General features: G+C 33.1%; 1 protein-coding gene across 4 annotated transcripts in view; it reads left to right on the top strand.

Annotated features, from left to right (window-relative positions):
* LOC117211410 (UBA-like domain-containing protein 2) overlaps window positions 1–27,583 on the top strand; it is an 87,957-nt gene that overhangs the window by 21,985 nt on the left and 38,389 nt on the right. For 3 of the 4 annotated variants that reach the window (XM_033455234.1, XM_033455238.1, XM_033455235.1), the window contains exon 2: window positions 7,852–7,926. In XM_033455234.1, coding sequence (XP_033311125.1) covers window positions 7,852–7,926 — 75 coding nt within the window. Of the gene's footprint in view, window positions 1–2,276; window positions 2,917–5,204; window positions 5,211–7,845; window positions 7,927–27,583 lie in introns of those variants that run through there. The other variant, XM_033455237.1, reaches the window with a different exon arrangement.

Here is a 27,583-nt window from a genome sequence, read left to right as displayed (position 1 = left end):
CACTTCTAACTTCAATTACATGATTATAAAGCAGCTTTTACGATTATTTTCTAGGCTGTGTTTATAATAATATTTGTAGATTAACCCTCAAAGATATGGATGCAAACACAGTGCACCGTTAGATGCAAGATTTGTTCTCATTCTTTTTTTTTTATTGATGTTCTAATAAAAATGTCTAATTGTTTAATGGGACATTTTTTGTTTCAAAGTATCTTCTATTTATCGATTATATTCAAAATGCTCTAACTGTCAATTTTCATTCAATTTTTACAATTGCAAGAAGTTCAAGCGCTCCGGTCACCAATGACCGACGTGGCAGTCAAAGTATTAAGACGACTATTTATACTGTGTACATATTAATTTTGTACTAAATATAAGTTTGCAATAAATATGTTACAAGTTCTACGTATATTTTCAGATGTTGCATTCAAACGCTAATACGATCATGATAATCGCGTCTCATTATAGCGATACAATTTCAAAATGTTTTATATAACATCCACGATATACATACACACATACGTATAAAAGTTTTTTTATGTTAAGTGTATTAATACTTTTGCGAGTCACTGTATCTACTTAAATAAATATACTCGTTTACAACGCGGTTCTTGTAACTCGCTATACATATATGCGTTCCAACGTTGAATTCATCGTTCATTCGTTTTATTAATGGACTCTCTTGCGTAATCGTAATAAGTTTGGTAACGAAAGAATAGAAGTTTTACAAGTTACAAGTGGCTTGTTCATTTACTAGATTCGAATTATCCCTTTTCACGTAATAAGTTTATCACCTATAACTGGCTAACTCGTCCATCTACAAATATTGTTAGTCAGTAAATTATTGTACAAAAGTGTCGTGAAATCTATCGTAATTCCCAAGTAATGTCAGTTCGAATTGCATGAACTGATTGAAAGTATATCAGGACTTCTTTTTATCTGAGCGAATAAGAAAAGCGTCACCAAGAAATAACTCGGAAAAAAACAGCAAAGTAAATATGTACTTTAACATCGTGAGCGATTATATATACACTACTTTTTCTACATAATTTTTGTTTATATAATTTTTCTCTATATAATATTCGAAGGCTACAACAACAATTATTTATTATACATTATATGCATTATGTTGTAACAAATATAGGAAAAGCCAGCGAGCATAAGAATACCGAAATAACGTAGAGGAAGAAAGTAAAAGTAATAAGAATGATCACATCCGGAGTTAACCCTTAACAGTGAAAGTTACCGATGAGTAACTGTGTCGTCACGTCATAGGACAGTTTATCCTGTGACTAGGCCTTGAATGAGTCAAACTTGAGCGGAGAATTGGTCACACACCAACACCTTGGTCTCTTCATTTATCTCTTCATTTTCATCTCACGCGAGGGAAGTTATCCGGTTATTGGATTATCTAAATGTAAAAATACCACTTTTTTTTTTACAGCCACTCATGGATTTCCATTTTATTTTTCCAATCGATGTCAAATTTCCCGAGCAAACAGTGACACTCGTTCCAGCTAATTTAACGTTTCTCGTTCAAACTCATTTAACATGTGGGTAGCTTCCTTCGTTGCTAATGTCGATCAACTAGTCCTGCTATGTGTTTTTGGTTATTTTCGATGCAATTATATTTTTCTGACGTTGAAAGATATCATGTTCAGTTTGAGAAAAATATGGAAGAAAGTATTATTGGTACGCGTGATTTATTGTTTTAATCTTGTACTATACATATTCTTTTAAAACATTAGATTCTTTTTGTTTGCCAAGATGAAAGCAAAATTGAAATATAACGATGGGAAAATCCTATCACGGCTAAACCAGCACCTCGACAGCGGGAAATTCTTCCTGTCAGTCTTCCATCTTACATGTAAATGTGTTGTTAAGAAGTTGAGTTCGACTTTTTAACACTGAAACAACCATACCAGTCAAATTGACTGGTTTTACAATTTTATTTTAAAATTCCTACTTCATGTTATTTTTTTCCGCAATGATGTAATCACTTTCGCAACGATAACTAAAAGAATAATATAATGAATTTTATTTTGTTTTTTTATGTATTCAAACTCAAAATAATTTTGTATCAAGGCTACTTACACCAATACCATTCAAAATGACTGGTACTTGTCAAAGTGTAAAAAGGCACTGCAATCTGTTTATCGAACCCCAATTAACCGGTTTTCTCGTTTTGTACAACTTGCCACACGTTTTGAAAATTTTAGTAATCAGTCAGAAAGTAATAAATCAATAAATATAAAAACTATTAACTATTATTAAATGTAAAACTATTATTACGTACTTTTTAAAGACTAGCAATTTTGACTGGTTTTGATAGAAATAGCTTCGTGTTAACTATCGGTAGTTCTAGTGTTAAGGAAGGTGCTACACATTTACCACGATAACACAGCTGTACTAAATATGGTAAAGGTAATCGATCGATACAGACAATTATGTATGACACTGCAGCAACAGACGAATATATAATATAATGGCTCTGTTTCTATTACAAGATCGCGTTACGTATCGAAATACAATCCAACAGCGTAAAGTTATACTCGTTATTCTTACGACGGAGTTATCAAAATTTTACTGTATCGATCGGCCGAATGTTACACTTGTACACCGCGAATATTAAATTTGTAGTCTTGGCAGAAATCATTAAAGTTTATTCACACTTTAAGCGGCGTTATCAAAGCGTCGAAGCTTTGATTAATTGCCATCAGAGAAGCTTGTACGACTGAAACGAAATGTCTCTATAAATATCCTATAATTACAATACATATAAATGCAACAGCCGATAAAAATAACGTGTTATTCGTTACAAATATCTGCCCCAGCGATTTTATTCTCGTTTCAGAGCATTCCCACTCTTTTGCAACGGTCTATGGTTCTCTTTGTTGTAAAAGGAGAAGCGCGCATGTGTCTACATGTAGAAAATTTTCCTTCGAATTTTTACGAAAGAAACGTAAAATTATAGTATCGTCGATAGTCTAATTGGTACACACTCTGCAACTATGAGACTTTTCAAGTTATACAAATTTGGAGGACGTGCATATTCAAACTACGCGAGTTTCGAACTACGTATCATACAAATATATAAAAAAAAACAAACATATCAAACGTAACGACATTTAGTAGCTGCTATTTAGTGTCTATATTTTTAAATTACGTTCGTAAAAGTACGAATTTGCATAAACGTAGACTGTCGTAAATTTTATTACGGTCAGCTCATGGTAGACGTGTATTTACATATTAATTGTAAGTAAAAGACTCCAACAAACACATTAAAATAACTATGTAGCGTGCGGAAATTTATTAACTCGGTGTAATTAAAGACGTGAAAAATACAAAGGTGATTTTTAAATATAGTAATAGTATTTGTACATTATTGAAACAGTTGAGTAACATTTTTTCGTCTTATGAATTATAAATGTATTCATATTTCAGCGTTACTTCAAAGCACATGAACGATTAATAATAAATGCAGAAACTTTATACCGTTTGCTTACCTGAAAATAGATAGAAATTGTTTTAAACTGCACTTAAAATTTAATTACGTGTTCTTCAATCATCTTCCTGTAACCACTGATACAAAAATAAACAAAACGCATAAAACGTAAAATATTAAAAACAGTACCCGTTTCAATATTTAATAGACAGGACGAATCTCTGTATTTAAGCTTTGTTTCTTTAATTGTGTATATAACAATTTAAATTTGCATGAAAATCTACGGCCTAGTTGATACGGATCATATAGATAATCATATAATTAAGTATATAATTATATAAACATATATTTAAAATAAAAAGAATCTCTGTTCTGAATCTAATATTTCTGGCGTAATTGTCCATTGTCTTCCAACTTTTTTCTAATAGTTCCCATAACTACTTTTCCGATTTTCAGCGTGCTTGCCTTATTCTTCTATTCGGTATAATATTAGGTTGGCAACTAAATGATTGCGGATTTTATCATTACCACCTAATGACAAAATCCGCAATCACTTAGTTGCCAACCCAATATATCCCGTAATCTCTCAATTGTGCCAGTGATTATGAAAGTGGTTTAGGTCAACAATTTAAAAAATCTGAGTTTATCACTTATTTTCATACATTACAATTACTATACATTAATACAATCTGAAACCATCTTTGAGTTCCTTGTCGCGCGATTAAGCAGAATTCAGTTCATGCGTCAAACGCGAAACTTTAAATATCTTGAAGAATATATACGGCTTAAGCTAGTTTTATAATCACCGGCGCAATGGAAGAGCGTTTGTAGAAAATACCGTAGTCAAAGGTTATTTCAGGGCGACAAGTAAACATGTAGTTCAGTTTCATGAAAAAGGAAAGCGTATGTGTGTGTGTGTGTGTGTGTGTGTATGTGTGTGTGTAGAAAATTCTGTATGTGAAAAAACTCGATGTCGCGTTTGTATAGATGCAATAAACAAAAACCAAGAAATAATTAACTGACATTTATCGGTACTTATATTTTCCTCTACAGAGGCGACGTTAGTCGTATCAGTGCCACCACATCTTCTAGCATTAATAGTTATTTAGAATGGGAAATTGCAGTGAAGTTCTATACCTTTCGCGAATATTTTCCACTAAAATACAAAATTTCTCAATTTTCTCAATTACAGTATTCTTCGATTATGCTTATGGTCGCAGTCACTTCTTTTAATGTTTATTCGAATCATACGAGTACAGCTTTAATTTAGCCTTCGGATATTATCGTAAATTAGTTGTTAAATATTTCGAAATTAAACGATAAAATAAAGTCTTGTATTGTTTTAATAAGCACTTTGCTGAAAAGGAGTAAACGTTAGCGGTGACGGTGGCTCATGGGCGAGAGTATTGTACATAGACAAACGCATTCGAGTACATAGATACTGCATGATCTGGTTTCACAAGGTGAACAAGAAGCTTATGAATTTCTAGTTACAACCGATCACTCACTTTTGAGCGATACTGTACGTATGTGACACCACGTGACTCCACTTGCCAGTTGCGTGTTCCACTGTAGCTAAAGACATTAACACGCGTCGAAGCTTTTTAGTGTCCCTTTCTTAACTTACTGTTGAAATATTTTCCAAGCCACGGGCAAGCGCAAGATTTGCTTCGTTACTCTGTTGATACAAATCGAGTCACACTCTATATATCAGATGCGACGATCAAATTTCGAAAATAATTCCGATGCTGTTCCGAAGTGGCAAGAAAGTAGGCGGTTACGTTCCGCTGTACAACTTGATCACGTGCAGCTAGCATGTAGCTAACGTGGTATTTTTTGTCATTTTATAAATTTATTTCCCTAAAAACTTACGTACGTATGTATCTGAAATGAGAAATGACTGAAGTATCATTCCAAATAACGCAACGAAAACGATAGACTTCGTCGAACGAATAGTTTTAACAAATAAACAAAGACAGTAAACTTACACGAAAGAGAAAACGATGTTTCCCCAAAAGAGCAAAAGAATACTTCGGTGTCTTTCATTTCTGTTCGTTACATTTCCTTTCAAATAAATAAATATTCGTTCTATCACATAATTCTTCAAAGTATATCTGCAATTACATCCCAGTATATCCAATTACCTTATCTCATAGCAAGGCTAGAAGTCAGAAATTATCGATGCCAATAGATCCTCTTACGCGACCAGAAAAATATCTGACGATAAAACGAATGAAATTTAAGAAATAAATTTGACAAATTACGTGTTATACGATTATCGTATTTGACGTAAGATTATTAAACTATAAAGAAGAACGTTTAATAAAGCACTTATTTTTCATTTGTTTAGGTAAGAAATAGAAGGAAACTGACAATATGGCAACATAACATATCAACCACTTGCGGTGCTAATCACGGAGGTTTTTATTTTTAATATTTATATTATTCGCTCTTTTCCAAAGATCATTTTAATTTTGATTTTTCCCCTTCCTCTGGGTAACCTCGCCTAACAAAGCTAGCAATTAGAAAGCATATAGCGAATTATTGGGCATGCGTTTCTAATAGTTATCAATAGGTAGCAAAAAAGATATTCTGGTATCTGCATGACCTCACCTTACGACCAGTGTACCAAGGTTTGAATTATCTAAAAACTTGTTCTTAGCAGAGAGAAATCAATGTGACACGCTGGCTTCGATCTCGATTTAAATAAAAGATTCCTTCATTATCTTTGTTTTTTACCTTCAGTGTAACAGAATTATAGGATATTCAGAACGAATAATTCAGAAAATAGTTAGTTTTCTATTCTAAAAATGATTTAAGCTAACGTTGCTAGTCAAATTTTGCGAGCCGTAGACTACAAGTTATTAGCATTGCTAAATTTTCTGGCGTAACAGTAAAACAAGTTTGGCAATTGACCAAACAAATGGAATTTTACATGTAAATTTTACAAATTACAATTCTCACTTGGCGGTAAATTAAATTAAAAAATTGTGAAGTTTGTGACCTATGATTTGTAACTTGTCAATTGTCACTATCGCGCAAGAGGGTCCTAATATCAGACACAAACATTACAATATTGTAGAAAATCCATAAACGGAAATGTTTTTTGTTCTTACGAATAAGTATAGAACCTGATGTCGTTCTGAATCTGTTGTTACTTCTTAAAATGTGTTTTAGTTAAAAGATTACTAGCAATTTACTAAAGAACATATTAATACAATTCGAAATAATAAATTTCGACACTAGGAGTTCTTTTTGGAAGATTGCCATATAACTTTTGAGTAATCCATTACCTGACGTTCTATCTTTAATAGTTCAAACAGGATTTTTACATTTTTATCTGCCTTTCTGCCCATGACTCATTCTAAGCTGTCCTTCGTGTATTTTATCAATGTAATGTGGCATTCGAGCACAAAAATATCTGAACACTTATTGCACAAAATTTTTACGAATGTATTGTGCGTATTATACAAAAGTTCTTGAAATTTCATTTACATTCTAACGAAACCCGGCATCACGATATATAAAAGTTACAAGATATTTATTGCAAACATACACTTACGATTAATGAAAAATTAAAACACGACACAAATAGTAATTTTAAACATTAACAAACTTAAAATTGGTGCTAAAGATAGTTTCGCTGCATATTATTAATACAGCGAATAATCGGTTGTTTAAATATCTCGACGATCTTTGCGAAGTATATGCTTCCAATAAATATCTTCCAATTGCTATACGCATTTTTAGACTTTTCGAATCTGAGCAATACAATTACCACAATCGTATCTCGTTAATGCCAATGAGATTTCATAACGTTCTATACAGATACATCAATGTTATGTGTGTTACGTATAATGTACACGTAAGAAGTTTTCAAAGACGTTCGAATAACGATGATAAATAAGCTGTTCAAATTTTCACGAAGAAGTTCCATCATTCATCGCTTTACGCTGAATTTGTGGCTATCGATAAATCGAATAGAAAATAATTCGTCCAAAGACTTCGATGCTGTTCTTTTGCTTCATATTTATTCGTATATAGATCGAGGAATTTAGGTTACTTTTGCACAATGGTATACGAGCTTCTAGCCAATCATGCAATAGCCAATAAATCGACCTTTAAACTGTGAAGTTAAAATGTAAAACGTAGTACTATCTTTGACAACTTGCTCAGGTCTCGGCATAGCAAATATTTACGTCGTGGTTAAAGGCTAAGTCAAGCATCGAGGTTGAGAGTTGGCATTCGTCATTCTAAGGTTAATAACACGATTTGTAAACGGAAACGATATTCTTTCTGAAAAAAACTATGCGTTACGTAGTCTAGACGTAAAGTAACACATATAAATGTTGAAGTATGAAATGTGCTATGCCTGCGATCTAATCGTGCTTACTTTATTGTTTCAGACTGCCCTTAGTATTTTCTTCCAAGAAGCAGCGATACCCCCATGCGCGCAAGGACCTGGCACACATTTTGGCCAAGTAAGTGCACCGGTTTTTCTATCGAATATCGTTGTTGCATTTATTTATTTCAGCTCGATGACCTAGAAATTGCACCTGGCTTTAGATACATAGAGTTTATGAACGTAAAATATTAACTTACAGATAACTACATTAGCATAAAAACATATCAATTCTCTGGTTATCTCGGCTCTTTATCTCTACATTTCGTTCGTTCATTTATTCGTTGCGTGATTCGTTATCCATCTATTTTTTATTATTCTCTATTTCCCCATAATTGCACTTTTCTCTTTCCTTGCCTTCCACCTCTGCTTCTTTCTGTTTGCGTTTTCCCTCTTTTCCCTACTCTCCTTCTATTTCCTTTCCATTCTCCGCAACCTCTTTCGAAGATTGTTATCAGCACAGTAGAATTCCATTTATCTGAGCTCATCGAGGAACAAACAATTCGTGTAACTGGAGCTCTCGTAACAGGGATCTATTGATTCCGCTCACGACCTGTGATTTTTCGTTCGTACGAGGTTGGGTCGGAAATCGTAGTGCAACCGATGATCCGACGCGGAAAAATAACTCGGAAATATGTAATCAAACTTTTTCGTATGACGCTTCGATTCTGAGAAAAACGAACTTGAGAATTTGCCGAGTATACTTTAACTTGGCCAAGTACCGATTAGGTATCAGCAGACGATCGGCATGAGATTATCGTACACGTGAAAATAGGTCAAAAATGTTAAACTGTGTTTTCTCTTTTAACGCCTCATTTTCAAGAAAATAAAGTTCCAACATGTTTAACTACCAACTGGCCTGATACACGCGCATGATACATCCTCAAATTTATTTTTGAAAATTGAAAAATCTTCTTACGAGAGAATTTCGCAATTTATAATTAGACTATGCTTGTACATTTTTGGGAAACGTAGGATTCGAACAATCTACAGAGTGCGTACAACGTGCAAAGATATAAACGATATTTAAAGTAGAACAGTTACTACGATATTTAGTAGACGAAACAAATTTCCATTTGGATCTCATCTCTTTAATTACATTCATAAAAACATAAAATTACATGAACATCCGCGCTTTATTTATAGCCTCTAATACATTTCTGGCGTAAATGTATTTATTTACCTATTTATTGTCGCATCGATTAACCGTCATTATCGATCACGATTAAAATGAATTACATAAGTCATAAGTTAGCACAGTCGTTACATGTACTCATTATATAATATCTTTTATCTATGTGTGTGTATCAATATGTGTATCAATAAAATACATAATAAAAATAACGTCACTAGTTATTGCATAGTTATTACACTACATGATACAACAATTATACAGTTAACGTGGATTGTTGATATCGTTTAACAGGACATAAGATCTTTTGTTTCACGAGATTACGTTCATCTAACGAACAATCCAATATTTCTGATATCGAATGAAATCTATCGAAAGACTCGACTCGCCTTTGGTCATTCTCCGTGTTTTTGTCGTGTACCGACGTCTAATCGATACGAAACTATATTTCCGCGTGAAAAGCGTCATCGTGTTCGTACTCGTTGGCGGCGGCGATCGCATCGGCTACGTTCCGTCTCTTTCTCCCTTTCCACTCGATTCTCTTTTATTTATGTCACGTGCAACGATCCACGACGCATCACGCGAATGATTTTATTCATTAGGTTCGTTGCGCGAATCGCGACGAGATCACGCGCAAGAAATGACATTTTTTCGTTGCTTTTCGTTCGCGCGATATCGTTTCGTCTCGATCGCTTGGTAAACGGCCATGCATCTCGAAATGTTAGCCATTTGTTTGTTGCTTTTCGTTGCACGCCCAGAATGCCAATCTTTTATATATATTTCAATATTTTCTCCTATTTTCATTTACCTCGCTGCTCTTTTGGGCGCGGTTATGAATCGCTGTTTGCTTTGCACCGGTCCAAGTACATAATCGGAAAATGTATCGAACATCTGCATCATGCTATAGATAGATACCAGTTGGTAAATTGTCGGCTACTTTTATCGATTTCCAATAATACGTCGATGGCTTGCTGCAACAAATATCCTATGTCCATTTTTAGTGTTCCCGAGAGAAACGGTTTTAAAAATTGAATGGTACTTGATAATTCGATAAATACGTTTCGCATTTAGCTTTATCGGTGTTGGTACAAAATCGTTTGCAAATTGCGCACTGATCCTTTTTAGGAAATTAAAAACGACAAAGATGGATTCTCGTTTCTTAATTTTTTTTTTATTTTCTCCTCGAAGTTATTTTTACAAAAGCTCTTGGATCGTTTATTAATTATTAAACTGTGGATATTTGTTTATCCGGAATTATCCGGCGTTTATGGGGAATTAAAAACAAGCAGAACATACATGGGGTGTATTCAAACAAGTCGCAATTTACATTTCATTACCTATGTTTATAAATAATCACATATTTTCGTTCCCTATCAGGTTTAAAAAGAAGTGTGACAATAGGATTTTCTGATGAATTAAATTAGATATATAAGGTGGCTCAATTTTGACATTCTACGAGTAAAAATAAGAAAAGAATCATCATACTAACGAGCATATAAATGTTTTACTAACAGCTATAAAACGTTTGTAAATACAATACAGAACTGATGATGAAATGACGAACTGATTTTTCGCTATATGAAGCATGGAAATAGGTTAATGATATTTACAGCAGGTTTATCTCATGAGTGTACTACAAATTCTTTATTATCAACTCTTCCATACAATTTTCAAATTTTTATATTTTAATCTTACTCCGATTCTAACAATCAAGGACAAATTTTGAACATTTTAAGAAAACGTTTCTCGGAAAACTGAAACTTTCTCATATCTTGTACAAACTGTGATGGCATTTTTCACGTTGTTAAAATATAATTGGTCGAGAAAGATGGGAAGAACATAGCGGGGTTAAGACCTGAAGTATATTAATTCTTGCCTCGCAAAATTTTTTCCCTCGGAGTTCCCCATGAATAAAAATGACGTGATGTGGCGTGATGTCTGGCGATCGCGGGGGCCAAGGAATCGATCCTCTTCAAGCTGTCCATCATTGAGGTTAATGTTCGTTTAACCATTCTATCAAACAGCACAACCAAACTTATTATTATTCTTGCTTCTCGGTATTATTCAATTATTTCGTATTTTCGTATTAATTTTTTAACCAAGCGTTCACGCGAGCCTCTGTTCGTACGATATTATTTTTCGCAATTTACTCCTAGAATGTGTTGCCACGTTTTATCTGCTTTTTATTATATTACTAGGTTTGAGTTTTTTCCATGTACCGCCAAAGTTATTTTGACTCGTTCGGTTAATCGTATCTGATTTTGCATTGCGTAAAGTTTATGTAAGGCGTACATATACTTCTTGCTCTCTATTTTATATGGAGTTTTGCTTTATAGCGTTGTAAAGAGGAAATGTTGTAGATAGAAGAAGCAATAAACTGCTACTTGAATGTTGGAAATTACGCTCAATCCATTAACGCGTTGATTACTACGCGAATTTTATATATTTTCACTTAGAAGCTGTAATCGTTGATAGAAAAGGTTGAAAAAAATATGTATATCAGATCATAACACTTAATTTTTGCGAGGTATTATACTGTATTATTATTTATTGGTAGCTCGTTTTTCCTTTCAGACGTCGAGAACCTTTGAGTTTTACATCCTCAAGTCTACTTTTCCCTAATAAGTAGTTGCAGCTACGTATATATTAAAGTTGCAATAGGATAAACAAGATATTGATGTTAATATGTTCAAATTAATAGCATCATTTTATGCATATCGATACTTTTATAAATTTCATACAAAATAAATATATTACATTGAGTTTGCGCACTTTTTCTCATATTCATATAAATTATATTATATACATAATTAATTATATACATTGTTGAAATTAACGCAACATTGGCTCTTAATGTTAACGAATAACGTATAACGTACTGTTGTACGTTATATACATTGTTATATTGTTATATACAATGTAACTTAATGCATTACTTAATGCTTCTTTTTTTATTGTTACGAAAAATTGTTCATTTCACAATGAACGGATATCTGATTTTTATGCAAATTCATATGTACACGAATAGAGCTATAAATATGATATAATTTAGAAATGGATATAACGTACAAGTATAATTTTAAAAGTGGAATCTGGATAGGCAGTTGTCTTATTTACTAAATATTATAGCGAGTAACTATATTTTGCATTTATTTATACGTTCCTGCGCGTTACGCGTATTCTGTGTATTGTCGTGTCCTCAAATTTCCTCTAAATGCATAAAAATTCGGAGTCTAAAAATAAGTATAGCCGCAGTAGATGTACGTAGATTATTAATTGATTTACCGCTATCTTTACAAGACACCTTCTAATCAGTGATTTCATACACGGCTTATGCACGACGATGGTTTAGTACGTTTTTGTGCATCGTCACGTAACGCGGGGGAAGTGCGCAACATTCGACTCATCGATTTGGCTCAAACTTTGCGCACGTTGTACGTCCTGTATAATAATGCGTTAAATTGGCGACAGATATTATTAAACATTAAACGATTCTCAGAAGTATCGTATTGCACGAGACGATCAAATAGAACGAATATTTATTTCAAGATAAAAATCAGTCACTTCTTCTTGACGACTGTTTTTCGTTTATTTTTATAAATATTCTATTCATATTAATTTTATTAATTAATTGTAAATATATCTGTAATATAAGTCTATAATTTAATATTTGGTTTCCTCAGGTACAGAACAGAATTTTTTTTTTAGAAAAACGAACGATATCGCTTATTAGTCGATTAAAATGTGAGGTTTATTTTCTCTGACATCCGCCAACTTCGAGCACATGTTTTCTCCAACTTTAGCAAACTTGAATCTCATTTAAATAAGTAGCAGTTTTATTTATTGCTTGCCTTCCGCCATTGCAACGTGTTTTATATACGTCGTACGAATCTCATTTGTCTACGAAATTTATTTGTACAACGTAATTTATTTATCTTAAACTTAGAATAAATATTGTAACAAATAAGACGGCGAAGGACTAATTATACGGAATTTCTGATTAATTTTATAACGTGCAATTCATATAAGTCTTTTTATCTTGAAGGCGTAACATCGAATGAACATTAGAATATTCATATATTCCTAAAGAAATAATATACACAACACATATACATATATACTTATGTAAATATATTCATACCAGCAGAGATAAATCTGCATGGAGATTTCAAATCTTCAATAAAAAAAAAAAGAAAAAAGGAATATTACTTTATTTAAACGAGCGGATTAGAATTAGAATTTCGTGATAAAAATATGCGGAAACCAACAGGCTGAATAGTACAAGCATAGCGATATTGGATAAAAACCACCTGTTTTTGTCCCAACATTTAACGCCTCAAGTTATTTTTAATTACTCCTACGTAAATTAAATAGAAGTATAGTATATCGTATTTAAATCACGTCATTGAAAACGAAGTGAGAAATCAATAATCATTGAATTAACTTACTTTGATTACATTCATCGATAAGAATCAAACTATTCATTATCGTTGTCTGACATTTTTTCCAGATCGATTCGATTTGCCATTACCTATTTGTTGCCGAGTTATACACATTAGATGTATGACAAATAGACCGCGGATGTACATATATTTATTAATCAAAATAATATAAACAACGTCCTGGTTTTGATTCTCTGTACATAGAAAAAGAGTATTTAGGATACTTATGTTTGAAAAGATATTTAAAATTTTACGATTTTTAAAATTACGTTTAAAAGATATTTCAATTTTAATTTGGCCCAAAATTTAGTCTATGTTTTGTATTATTATGAGAAGTAAGCACGCGTGTATAGCATGTGACAGGAAAAATTATACAACGTTTTGAAGATAAATTTCTTCATATTGGGTTGGCAAAATCCGCAATCACTTAGTTGTCAACCCAATACATAAACTGTAATATGAATGGGAGAAAAACATAGCAATTTATTTAGTATGAGTGGATATTCTTTCCTTCGTTTTTATGAGTTCAATATAGAAATATAGACGCGCCTTCCTCAGATAAAAATTGATCGAATCAAATAACTATTACGATTAGAATTATTACATTTTTTAACTTATCGTCTATAACCGACACTATTAAAGACAAAAAAAGAAAAGAACACAAGGCTATTGTCCTGCGATTTTTCTCGTTTGTCATTTGCTTAATTAAACAAGATTAAAATATCTTTTAAACCGATTTTCGACCCGAATACTTTAATATTTTTTATAGAGAATTCAAAAATCCATTGGTCGATGTAAAAAACGATTTATAATTCTATTAAAAGAAGAAAATTTAAAAATATTCGGAACGTCACTATTTTTGGAGCGGACACGTACGCTACATCACTCATTGTACGATACCGTTTCATTTTGCCTGATCAAATTCTGTTCTACCTTTCATTGTTCTAGAATGTTCAGTCGTATGGGACACCCAGTTATTATTACTGAAAACTACTGACAATGAGCCTACGTAGAACAACTTCCTCATTCGCTGTAAAGCTCTTTTCGTACCTCGGTCGTTCTATAAGAGTTCCAACATGAATAAATGTTTGGAAATAATTGCGAATCCGAAGGAAAAGATGCGAGACTCGCGACTAATGTAAAATAACGTGCAACGATTATGCAGAGTTCAAAGTTTAACAAATAGTGTACGCGACTCGGATGTTCTAGAGAACCATCGAACAACTTCAGTTTTAACTGCTGAAAATTCCACCAAAGCTCGTGGTGCAAACAAAGTTAGGTGAGTTCTGTGTTTCGAGATAGAACAAGAATTTGAAATAATTGCAAGAATAAAAAATAATCGCGAAGGATTAGAAGTCACATCGGAGACTTCTTCATACGAGAAAATAGTTTACAATTTTTTAGCATTTTACAATTTTTTAACACTAGAACTACCACAGCAGTCAAATTGATTGGTTTTACAATTTTATTTTAAAATTCCTACTTCATGTTATATTTTTTTCCGCAATGATGTAATCACTTTTGCAGCAACGATAACTAAAAGAATAATATAATGAGTTTTATTTTGTTTTTTTATGTATTCAAACTCAAAATAATTTTGTATCAAGGCTACTTACACCAATACCAGTCAAAATGACTGGTACTTTTCAAAGTGTAAAAGGATCCTATAATCTGTTTATCGAACCCCAATTAACCAGTTTCCTCGTTTTGTATAACTTGCCACACGTTTTGAAAATTTTTATTGCGTATCATACAATATGATGATATCAGTTATCAGGATAATTCCGGATGGATCGCTAGATCGCTAGATCGCTAGATGCTAACACTAGAAATACGATTTAACGATTTAAAATTGTTTATTGAGCCCAAGGATACAGTTTTAGATACATATTCACAATAAACGGTGAATTTTTGTAATGATATGTTAGGCAAAGGTACCGATACGCGGCGGTACGGCGTAGCCATGCTGTATTATGTGTCGGCGCTTTACATTTTTCGTTGTATAATACAATTTTTGGGTTTAAGCCGCTGGGGAGCGGAGCTTTTTTATGTATTTTTTTTTTTCTGTCCTGAAAACTTGGTCGTAAAACAGGATGCTTCGGTGGTCTGCTTTTTAGGTGCTGTGTAACTTAGGGGGGGGGGAGATGTCAAAGAGGTTTATTTACAAATATTTACAGTATTTACAGTACACTAGAAATACCACACCAGTTAAAATGACTGGTTTTACTATTTTATAAGTGCATCAATCCTCGTTTAGGGATCATGGTCCCAGACGAATTAATAATACCAAAAATGTACTACATAACATGGAATTCCTCCTGTAAGAAAGTAATAAATCAATAAATATAAAAATATTCTGTTATTACGTATTTTTTTTAAAAAGACTAGTTATTTTGACTGGTTTTGGTAGAAATAGTTTCGTATTAACTATCGGTAGTTCTAGTGTTAAGTATACAGACGTATGTATTCAAGCTACTCTGTGCTACTTTGTGACTAGGCAGAGGCGAATGATTATTGACAGGAAGTTATTTCACATGCGAATATACGCTGACTCACGACAATATTTGCACATCTGTTTATATCGCAAGTAGAATCTCGCTTTCCTGATTGGAAATCAACGCAGTTCGGATAGCTATACTTCCAAAGTCTTCTTGTTAGTTCAAATCGTTCAAACAGAGGATTTAGCCTTGCTGTTCGCGCTTCATCATCTTCATAGACTCATATTAGACGTGTCGATACTAACAGTACGCTACTATGCAACGCTCATTGTAAAGTAATGTGCACCTGTCCGCGAAACAGCAGCGTACCATTTTCGTCGCTATGCGTTTTCGTCACGATGACTAGCGTTAAAGTGTCGTCTACACCGACAGACACTCTCTGTATACATTATCCGTCGACGGTCGCCAGAAAATGTAACCTAGACTGTCTACAGGCGACGACATTTATCTGCTAAAACTGTACCGGGTATCCGGATATACCTCGATGTCGATCAGTCGAAAATACGCCACAGATGGAACACACGGATTATTGGAATGTATCTTTGCAGAAATGTGATTATCGCCTGAAGCGATCGGTCCCTTTTCAGTACGAAAAAGAGTACTTTAAACTTCTGAAATTCTGACTTCGAAATATGTACGTCCCCGTTTTTAGAATCAGATATCGTATAGATATAAATAATTAATATCGTAACGTCATAACAACGAGAAAGATTTCTACCATACAATATATTACACGTATGTTTGGTTATTAATATTTAACAGAAACCCAGAATCTAATGATTTTATTTGTGTTTTTCGACTGTTGGAAAAATTTGTTGTTAATAAGTGTTTCATATATAACATAAACTGTAATAACTTTATGTAATACATTTTATAATAAAATTTATTAGAATAATAATAAAACTTTTATAGGGAATTTCAAGAGATAAAAATAATGTTGACCTTTGCTCTATTTCCGAATGATTCTTTGCGACGCGTGACTTTTTTACGTAACTTTGCAGTGATTTCGACAAACGGCGTGTATTTTCAAATTTTCTACTTTCACTGTTTCTTGTCACCTTATCAAGTACCTTGTCATATATCTCAACGTCGCACAGCGGAATCGTTGCTTCCCAAACCAGGTAAAATGCACATTTTTCCTGAGAGTTTTTGCCCGCAAGCGTCTCTCGTGTCTTCCATCTCAGTGGAAAATAAAATACTTGACTGCGGACGTGCATTTTATTGGGATTCTCCCTGACACGTGTCTGCCGATAATTGTCAGTCGGTGTGGACGTGGTTTTATCCGCGAGCTGTCTTTCCGCTTAAATGTTGTCTCCCGTCGTCCGTGGATTTTACAGGAAAGATGTTGTTCGTCTGCAACACGTGTCTGGCAGCAACTGATAAGCAAACGCTCGTTAAAAACACTGTAAATGCGAAGAAACTAGTTTTTCAGAAGGAAAAGAAACCTTATACAAATTAATGTTACCGAAATTCGTGAAAAGAAAAGTTTATAGAAAAGCCCATATATGTTAGAAGTGCCCCTTATTTGTAAAGAAAACTCAATATTTCATTCATTTAGGCAGACGATATAGACAAAAGCCAAGAGACAATCAACTAATGTTTATTGGTGCTTAATATTTTAATATTTTTATTGTAACATCGTCTTCCAACATCATTGATAACTATTTAAAAAGGAAAATTGTATTTAAATTTTATACTACGTTAGTATATCTCGTTAGTACGTAGAACACTTTCCGACGAAAGATACAGATTCTTCAATGTTGGCGCTCACACAGTGTTTTCTACAAGCACTCTTCAATCGGCTGCCAGTGTGAACTTAGCTTAAAAGATCGTCAGTAGCGAGACGTACGTAACTATAATTCAGGATGAAGGCGTCTTGCTGGTTGCTAGACGTTTTAATAATAAAACAGAATATATCTTATTGTACGCCTCGCAGACTCAACATCGCTCATAGACGTATCGTCACGTTTTAATAGACTACAAACAAACGTTTACGCTTGTACGAAGCGACGCTTCGTGGACAGTGCCCCTCAGGTGTTGGAATTTCGATTGTTCCTCCTCTGACAGATAGAATTTATTTTGAAGAAGGACAAATGATCGCGTGTATATAAATATTTCTATTATAGGAATAAAGGTCAATTTACGCTATACGGCGCGGACCGTTACGTAACGGCAACGTCATGACAAAACATTGAAACATACGTTTTAAATGAGACCGTTCACACTATTCGTCACCGACCGGTACGTGACGTTGCGGTTACGTGACGGTCTGTGCTTAAAGAGGCTCAGAATTAATTTGTTCGTATAAACAAGCTGCGGATAAACGAGGTTTTACCGCGCGTGTTATATAAAACATTTTGAAATCTCATTAGCACCGTAATGAGAGCGTAACTTCATCAGCACTGTCATGAGACCGGAATGAGTCGTAATTACACGGTCAAATTTGAAAATGTATATAAAAGTGACATGATGTCTATCGCAGCTATATATTTAGTAAAAACTTAGTATACGATACGAATAATCAAGTTAAGCGTACAATAAGCGTTAAATATAGCCCCATTGAATATTAAGGTTTATTAACCCTTTAAGTGTTTTATTTTGAACGCGTGCACCTGTATGCGTAATTATTCTTAAGAGCGATGATGAGTGCACTTAACGAAAAAAAAAAGAGTGAAGAACACTCTTGTAAAATTGAAATAAATTCTAACGAGATGGCAAATTTTTCTAGTTTGCCTATTTTTTTGAAAAATTTATATTTTTATTGTTCAAAGATTCGTTAATACCATTTGCAGAATTCTAAATTTGGTTAATATATATTTATAATACTGGATATTTGGAATCACAAATTTTTTTATGCTGAATAATCAAATATATCAAAAGTTGGAAGATAAGAATTAGAAATTAGAAATTTATAATTGTGTATCAGCCACAACATTAAGATCTTAAAAATCTTCATATATACTTCTGTAGTATATTCTAAACCGTATTACAGTCTGTAGTATATATTGCAATATTCATACTACATATTACCAGAAATGTACCAAAATATTCCAGATACTATACGAGCGTTGGTATACATGCCACACGCTTGTGTCACGGTTGCTAACCTAATCGATAAAGAGTTGCTTGTATTTTGTAAGCTCCGTGATTTCACCACAAACTTTCCAGTTACATGCGTTTCCTTGACAATTCATTAAGCTTTACAGAAGCCTGAACGATAACGTTGTACTCGGAACTTCACACAGTTTACGATACAAGCCTGATATTTGCTATCTCTGGAAATTCAAGTTTTTCTAGCTTGCCCTTTGAAATCAACAGAAAAAATAAATATTTCTCTTTTCTTCAACTTTCAACCAAGATCAACCTGCATTGGAATATCTTTTTTTCCTTCAAGTCTTTCGTGTAGTGTTTTACGTTTAACGCGATGAAAATTATTAATGATGATTTGTATCGCGTAAAGTTACAGGTATATATATCTTTTTTAACTTTTTTTTAAATATAATATTTTAAAATAATATACAGGATGGTTGGTAACGGGTGGTACAAGCGGAAAGGGGGTGATTCTACGCGAAAAAAGAAGTCGAAAATATAGAATAACAATTTTTTTTTAATTTTTTTTTAAATCTACAGTGAGATCCGTTATAACGACACGTGATAAAGTGCACGCGTACCGAGCGAAAATTCAAAGTCGATTTTCTCGAAAACAAAGCTTCAAACGAAAAATTTTTATTCTATATTTTCGACTCCTTTTTTCGCGTAGAATCGCCCCCTTTCCGCTTGTACCACCAGTTACCAACCACCCTGTATATTATATATTTATATATATATAAATAAATAAATAAACTATATATATATGAGAGTAGAAAGTGTATATGTGTCAAAAAAATTCTTCGGGTTGTTTTATATCATAATATTTTACATGTAAGGGATGTGCATTATGCAATCTTTTGTGATTGACCGTAACTAAAACAATAACAAAATAATTACAAATCTCTCTTTCTGTAAACGTATTACGGAATCGTAATATATGTAGATTCTGTGGAAACGAATTAAGCATCCAAAACACTTCTGCACGGTATGTAGTGTACGTTCAACAAACAACTGTTTCACAACAAATATTTCTTACACGTCACGGATATCAGATGTTATCGGTGTTAAGCAAACGTCGGTTGGCCCAAGGTACACATCTGTTGCACGATGTCTTATCCAAATTTAAAAAGACTACTTTATCAATGTTGCGATAGAAATAATACATGACCGCACGAAAAGATAATTCCATGCGTTCGCCGTAATAGGGGCGCGAATTTCGTAAGAACAAGCGTATGAATCATAGCAAATAATACGGACAAGGTATACCCAAAACAAGGCACTAAAAATAATAATTCATATTTGTAGCGAGATTCTAGGAGAAGAAGCTCTGGGCGAAACGTGGAAAATTAAGGTCAAGGTGCGATGGTGAGTCGAATACGTGTCATGTCAACCCGTTACAGTTTCTAGCGTCAACTGGTTCAAACTCATTTCTTCTTTCTGCAAAAAGGATTACTCGTTCGCGCTTGCTCAAACGAATACATTTATTCTTACTTTCTTCACTTTTTTCTTCTTTCTTTTTTTCCCCGTGAATTACGTGGTATTCGTAAACTGATATTATATTATATTACTATAATTTATTATTTTTACTATAATTATATTATGTAACTGATATTATATATAAAACGTTACGATCGAATCTCGCGCAGACAATATCGTGATTTTCTTTCCTCATTTCGATCAATGCTTAAACTCTTCACGAGCACTTTTTTTTTAAGAGAATTTTTCTCTTATTTATCGCTCGTTGTATTCGCAATGGTAAATAGAGGTCACTTTTTATCTGTTGTCCGTCTATTTGTGAAACTTCCGTATTTTTGTAAATATCTTTCGCGTGAAACGTGTAATTCGTCTCGTTAGATTCTAACGATAAATGTTCTGCAGAGGAAAACAAGTTACAATTTTGTAAATTGTAATTACGAGGAAGAGAAACATTTCATTGAAAAACAACGTTGCATGTGCGAATATTTTTATTTATTCTCGTTATATAAGTTTGATTCTGATTGCGTATCATATATTTAGTCACATATTGCAGGTTTCTAGACCTAACGTTAAACGATTTACACTTTAAGCTTAGGAAAACTAATCTATGTGTAAGAATTCCGAGGAAAATTTTCCGTTTCACGTAATAGTTGCATAAAATATCGCAATGAACGCGCATCTGTTTCTAACGAAGTGGCAAATAAAGAAATCTATAAACGGGAAAGATTTGCATTCAGTTTTTGCTGCTATTTATCGCCTTCGTATCGCGCTGTTCAACCAATTCCGTCAGTTTCCGATGAATGAAAAATCTTAATAGGAAGCTACGTAAACTGAATCGTCAAAATAGAAGGAAAAACTTGAAACGTAATTATCATTGCGACATGTTCGTGTAAGTCTTTAGGAAGAAAATATTTACGTCGATGGTTACTCTGTAAGATACTATTTTCGACTATCTTTTTCTACGTTGTAACAAACTTTCTGCTTTTAAATCAATTCTTAGATATTAGATATATATTTATTATTTATATTAGACATATATTTGATACTCTTCTTCGTTCTAGAGCCTCGATGGACAATGTCTTTCCACATTTTGTGGCTACGAAACTTAAAAATAAGATTTCACAAGTTGTATCTATATACATGTACTTGGTAAGAATTTTTCACATAGCAGATCGTACCAGTTTGAATTAGATTCGAGCGACGTTCTTTAATTCTGAACGATCAGCCGTGTAATTAAACCGATCGACTCTAAGTTTTATCAGTTTCTCAATATCATTAAAGCAAGATCAACGTTTGATTCTCAAGAGACAAATGATTTATCGTAAGTTTATTTGTTATAAAATGACATGAATAATAATAAAGTCTAAGAGACATTTGAAAGATGATCAGCCGATCAATGTGGTTTCTGAAATCGATGGCACATTTTTATCTCATTCGTATCTTATATCCTATTCCATGTTTTATAAATAATCGTATATTCCAAACATTAATTAAAAAGAAGTAATTTAACTTCAAACTCTCGTGGGTCTGAAAAAATAATGACACCAATTACAAGCATTAACGTTTAAATACAACGCAAGCTTTCACGTTAACAGCCACAAACGCTGCAATTCATTCGCGCAGAGATGGTACTTGCTTCGAAAATTTATATTCCGTGGTTAATTACGACGATTCTATAATAATATGAAAACGATGAAAAAATTTTAAAATACCGTCTCTTTCATTAAAATAGAGATATTTAGAAAATTCTCTTCGCAAGACATTTACAGACTTCGTGACGGCTGACAGTGTATTTATTGTTGTTATTTAAAGTCCAATTTGCAACGATAGAATCGGACATGATAAAAGGATAACAAAGATTTTAAAATACGTAAATAATTATTGCGCTCGAATTTTTGTCTCTGTTTCAAAATTTCTCTGTTTTATCGGCAGTAATAAATATACAGGTAAATATAATTAATAAATACAGCCAAAATATAGTTCCAAAAGTTTCAGTACACTGCAACATGGATTTGCAGTCAGCACCATTTCTTTACCATTTTTATTGATTTCGTACAATCAACTCGTTGATTTGCTTCTTTCACGTTCACATTGCGGACAAATTACGACGGTGCGTTCAATTGAGTTTATTTCGTTCGATTAAAACACATTGTGCGAATAGTGTATCGATCTTTGTCTCGGTTCGATCATCATTCTTTCTAAATAGTAAAACACAATGCGGAGCAGTACGTAGTATTCTATATATAGTACAAAATTAATATACCAGAATTTTGCAATACGGCTATCGAAAACACAGTACACGGCTGGTCAGCTTAATTTAGTGGACGATATTTTATTAAATACGACACAACATTGTTAGCGCGAGAATACAACTGGCATTGTTCCTGAATCGTCAAACTCAGATGACTGTAAAGATAATAATAGTCCTTGCTATTAGTAGAATAGTCAAGCATGACTTTGCGGACAGAATATGTAATATGTCTAATAACAGACGTGTTCAAATTCAAATATTTAACTAAACCCAAGTATTATTCGTTCGGAAACTTTGTAATTTTTTGTGATTAAGCGTATTGTGTTTTTTGGACCATTTCTGGCCAAGTCGTACCTTCCTTACATTTGACAAAGATATGAAAGAATTATTATTACAGACGGTGAATGTTGACGCATTTTTATATTTTTATGATGCTAACTAAATGAAGAATTGGGAGCCAGATGGAAATTTGTTTCATCTGTCAAATATTATGGACGTATTATATATTTTTGATTATTACGCGCACCCTATACATTTCTACGCTCCTAAATTTCTCGAAAATGCATAGCAATCGCGTGATTTCTTGTGTTAATAATTTCTATCGTTAGAAAATTTCTTCAATTTGCCAGAAATATGAACGAAACGTTACTTTGTACGCATAATTCTTCCTATCGACAGTGTGCTAACATTGTTTTAAAATAATAAAAATCCTTTTTTCAAATCCTTTCTCGTAACAAGTTGGAGAATCGCAGCGAAGCTAAGAGAAAAGAAATATGTAAAACTTATATTGACACCATAAATTCTAAGATAACGTAACGTTCGCTTGTTAACGCCGTATGAATTATTGATACGACTCGTCTCAGCTTATTTAAACCTACATTATGTATCTAGATCTTTGTAGTCTATTGGTGCTCCCATAATGTCATTGATAATGTGGTAATTGTTCCCCGCTTTGTTTTCATCTATGAAACGCAAAAAATGGGAGGAAGATCGCTACATGAATTTTCCAAACATTCGTAATGTAGCGACACATAAGTCATAAGACGATTCGAATCGAGAGTGACTCATGTTGTTGTTGTTTTGCCTTGGAGTATTAACATCGTTACGAAGTACGAAATGTAATAATAAACAAACTCCAGACAAAACAATATCGCCGCTATATGCAACCGTCAACCGGAGTCAAATTCAAACTTTCCCCCGACCAGTATAAATAGACGATCATACCCTCCATACCCAGAAAATTATTATTTGGTATCCTTACAACGAGTAGCATCGAGCGAGCGACGATTACGACTAACTCTGAATTCTGTACTTAGAATAATTTTAAATACATTTGAGAGTTCACCTTGTCTCGTTATTGTATAAACCAATACGTTAAATCATCCACCATAGTAACTTCATGCGAAACCAAGAACCTTTAGCTTCAAAAAGTTTCGCTGTAAAAACGTGCTGGAATTAGGGTCAATAACATTTTCTAAACACGGCGGAATATGCTAGCAGAGGCCAAGTGGTTCTGGAATCTCGTTCGTTATATTACCAATTCATTTTATCATACGTTGAATTACATATAGAGAGACTGTAAAAAATATTGGATATAAAAATTGTATTTATTATAGCATTTACATACACTAATTAATTAAATATTAAATTTAGAAAGCGCTATATTTTGGATATTTCGTATTACGATGCATTGTCTGCTATTTTGCGCTTTTACGTTTCCTATAAACGCGTAAGAACTAGCAGCCAGCAAATAAGTGTCAAAATTTGATGCTGTTAAAACAAAGCGTAGAACCTGCTCAAAAAATGTTTCATTGGAAAGTAAGAGCCACTGTATCTACTCGTATTTAGAGATTTAAACAGGAAAACTTGAACGAAAAGATGAAAAACACAAGTATAAAAGCAATACAAAATTGATTTATTTAGTTTCTACACGTTGTATCACCGGTCTAAATTAATTAGTTTGAAATTTTGCTAGCTCATGACCAAGATTTTGTAGCAAAGTATTTAGAATGAATGATCTTCGGATCATTGGCTGCGAGATTATTATTAAGAGGATTATTTTTGTCACTATAGAAATCAAACAAGTAAACAAATTATTTAGTTACAGCGTTCGATCGTGGTGAAACAGTTTGTTATAGTTATAACATGTCGTCGCTCTAATTCTTAACTGTTCTATCTCCTCTAGTTCGTCAACCGAGAGAACTGAATTTAAAGTTTCCTTTGCGTTTTGTTATTAAATTATTGCGTTGCGGAATTAGAATTTGGAAGAACCGAATATTTCATTTATTTACCGTCGCATCGACTAATAATAATTGGCACAATTAATTTACATAAATTAGTACAATTAACGAATATATTCGTTATTACATACTTAAGCGTATACATACGATAAAGTACGTAATACAACAATTATTACAATGTTTTAAACGACTGGTTATTGCGCGAGCCGAATATTTGTTGCTTTCGTAGAAGCAGAATCTCGTATCGTCGTGAATTTGTATTCTCTGTACAAATGAGACGTCTTACACGTGCATTGATTAGTTCCTTTTTTTTCCTTCTTCCTTTGAAAAATAGAGTCGTGAAAGTTAAGAACTAGAACGGCGATACGTCTTAACGGTTAATCAATACCTAATTTGATCAGTGACTTGTTTAAAGCGCTAAAATATATAACAAAGTTAGTTAGACACGGTAGAAACAATTCTGCAGTGGAAAACGATATTCGCAGTTTTACAGCTGTTTGCTCAACTTTGCTATCTTCTATGAACTAGTTCTCCTTAACTTGGCAAAACAAGCTAACGGTGTTGCAAATGCAGCTAATGAATATTAAATTTCATTTCCTTCGATGAATGACAGGTTTAAAGCAGCGAAGTCCGTTTGGCTTTGATTAAGCGACCGATATACTTACATACACTCTTATTACTAGCTGTCGAACAAAATAAAGCAGACAGATACGTTGAAAATGATCGTTGCACGCGAAAATGATTACAGGCTTCATCTTGACATGCGTTCCTCTTAAATCATTTATTTCATCATACTATTTCTTTGTAATAAAATAATACGTACTATTAGACTAAAACGATATAACGATAAGATAATATAAAATCATATTATTTTCGTATGTTATTCCGAATAATACGTATATTATTATTACAAACGAAAATTACTTTATAACTTGAAAATCGAAGTCGTTTGTGCGTATAAGGAAAGGTAGTTCAGCAAAACTCTCATAGAAAGAAGACTAAAAAGAAAACACCCCACTGACTTCACTAAAGAAATAAAATAGTCAAACTTGAAAATGGTATCCTGCTGGGGGTAGCCATTCACATGTTATTTAATAATTAAGCGAGAAAAATTTACCGAATGTCCAGCAGGACAAATTGTAAAGTACAAATTAAATAATGAAACAAAAAAAAATCGACATATATTCGACAACATACTTTAAAGTGGACGAAATCGGCGAGGTTCTCCCTATTTCCAACAATTATCTTAGTTCGTCGTAAATTATACAGATAGTTCAATCAATTGAAATAACTTTCGAAGAATTCCGATCTGACGATCATTTAGATATTTTTTCCAATAAAAATGTATTCTTCGTTTATTAACTAGGAACTTCTGCAATCATAAAATTAAAGTCAATGACACATCGATTTCAATTAGTTGAATTTTAATTTTTTTCAAATACGAATATGACAGATTATTCGTAATAAATAGAAATAAAAAAATAGAAATCCCTATCGACTTCTCCAACAGGCTAAAGGATAATTTGTCAAAACTATTGTCTTTTGAATTGCTACAAAAAATATTGATTTTAAATTTGAAATACATAGCTTGCCTGCTTCTTTGAAGCTGTCTAATCGATTTTGACAAACGACACTATTATACATAATCGTATTTTATATTGAATATCGTTAAGTGGTTGAATGCAGATTTTACCATTAGGTGGTATTGACAAAATCCGCAATCACTTAGTTGCCAACCCAATATTTCTTTCTTTACCCTGACAAGACAATTTTTACGTGTTATTTCATTGTTTGACAATTATCGGCTTAATGCTAAATTATTCGCTTCGTACTAAATCTCACTTATTTTGAATGAAACGTTCGATACGATCACCTTGCCGTAAACGATACACGTTTGTGTGCTCAGTCAGTCACATTTTTGAAACATATACGTAGTTTCACAAATAATCGTATTATAACGTTTTGTTCCTCGTTGTTGGTTAGTTGAAAATTAGTGACGTCCAACGACTTTGTTTTCTGTTTCAACGAAACAACGACGACATTACGCGAACTATCAGTAATTCAGTATGGTGAATTATTTTGCATTAATTTACATGGAATATAAACTGCGTTTTTATTCGTCGGCCTCAGCTTCTTCGAATATAAGGAAATTATTTTCTATCGAATGTTCAGCATCTCGATAATGTCTCAATCATTTGCAAATCATTTTCAATTAACATGCAACGTATCCATTGTTATTATTGTACATCGTGTCTTAATTAACCTTCATTAACCTTTCGTTTCGCTGTTTATTTCCGAACCTGTTAAACCGCTTTTAAATAATACGCTTGTTCGTCACACATGTACAGTATGTAGCTAATATTCAAGCCGCAAATATCTATATCATTCGTGTTGTAATCTACTTCTTTTCTATACCTTGGAAATATCATTATGCGACTAACAATATGAGATAAACATCGAGTTCATGCATGAACTTCTTGACAGCGTTCTAACGTTATACGAAGAGGAAATCACGACGTGGATGACATACAATACAAAATTTAATTAGTTTTGTATTTAATTTATACAATTTACACCGAGTGGGTCACTTGAGAGTTTAAGTCGAAA

Source organism: Bombus bifarius, unplaced genomic scaffold, assembly GCF_011952205.1.
Source record: "Bombus bifarius isolate JDL3187 unplaced genomic scaffold, Bbif_JDL3187 scf7180000008233, whole genome shotgun sequence".
Taxonomy (NCBI): Eukaryota; Metazoa; Arthropoda; class Insecta; order Hymenoptera; family Apidae; genus Bombus; species Bombus bifarius.
Note: the sequence above shows the minus strand (reverse complement) of the source record. Positions and strands in the feature narration are given on the sequence as shown.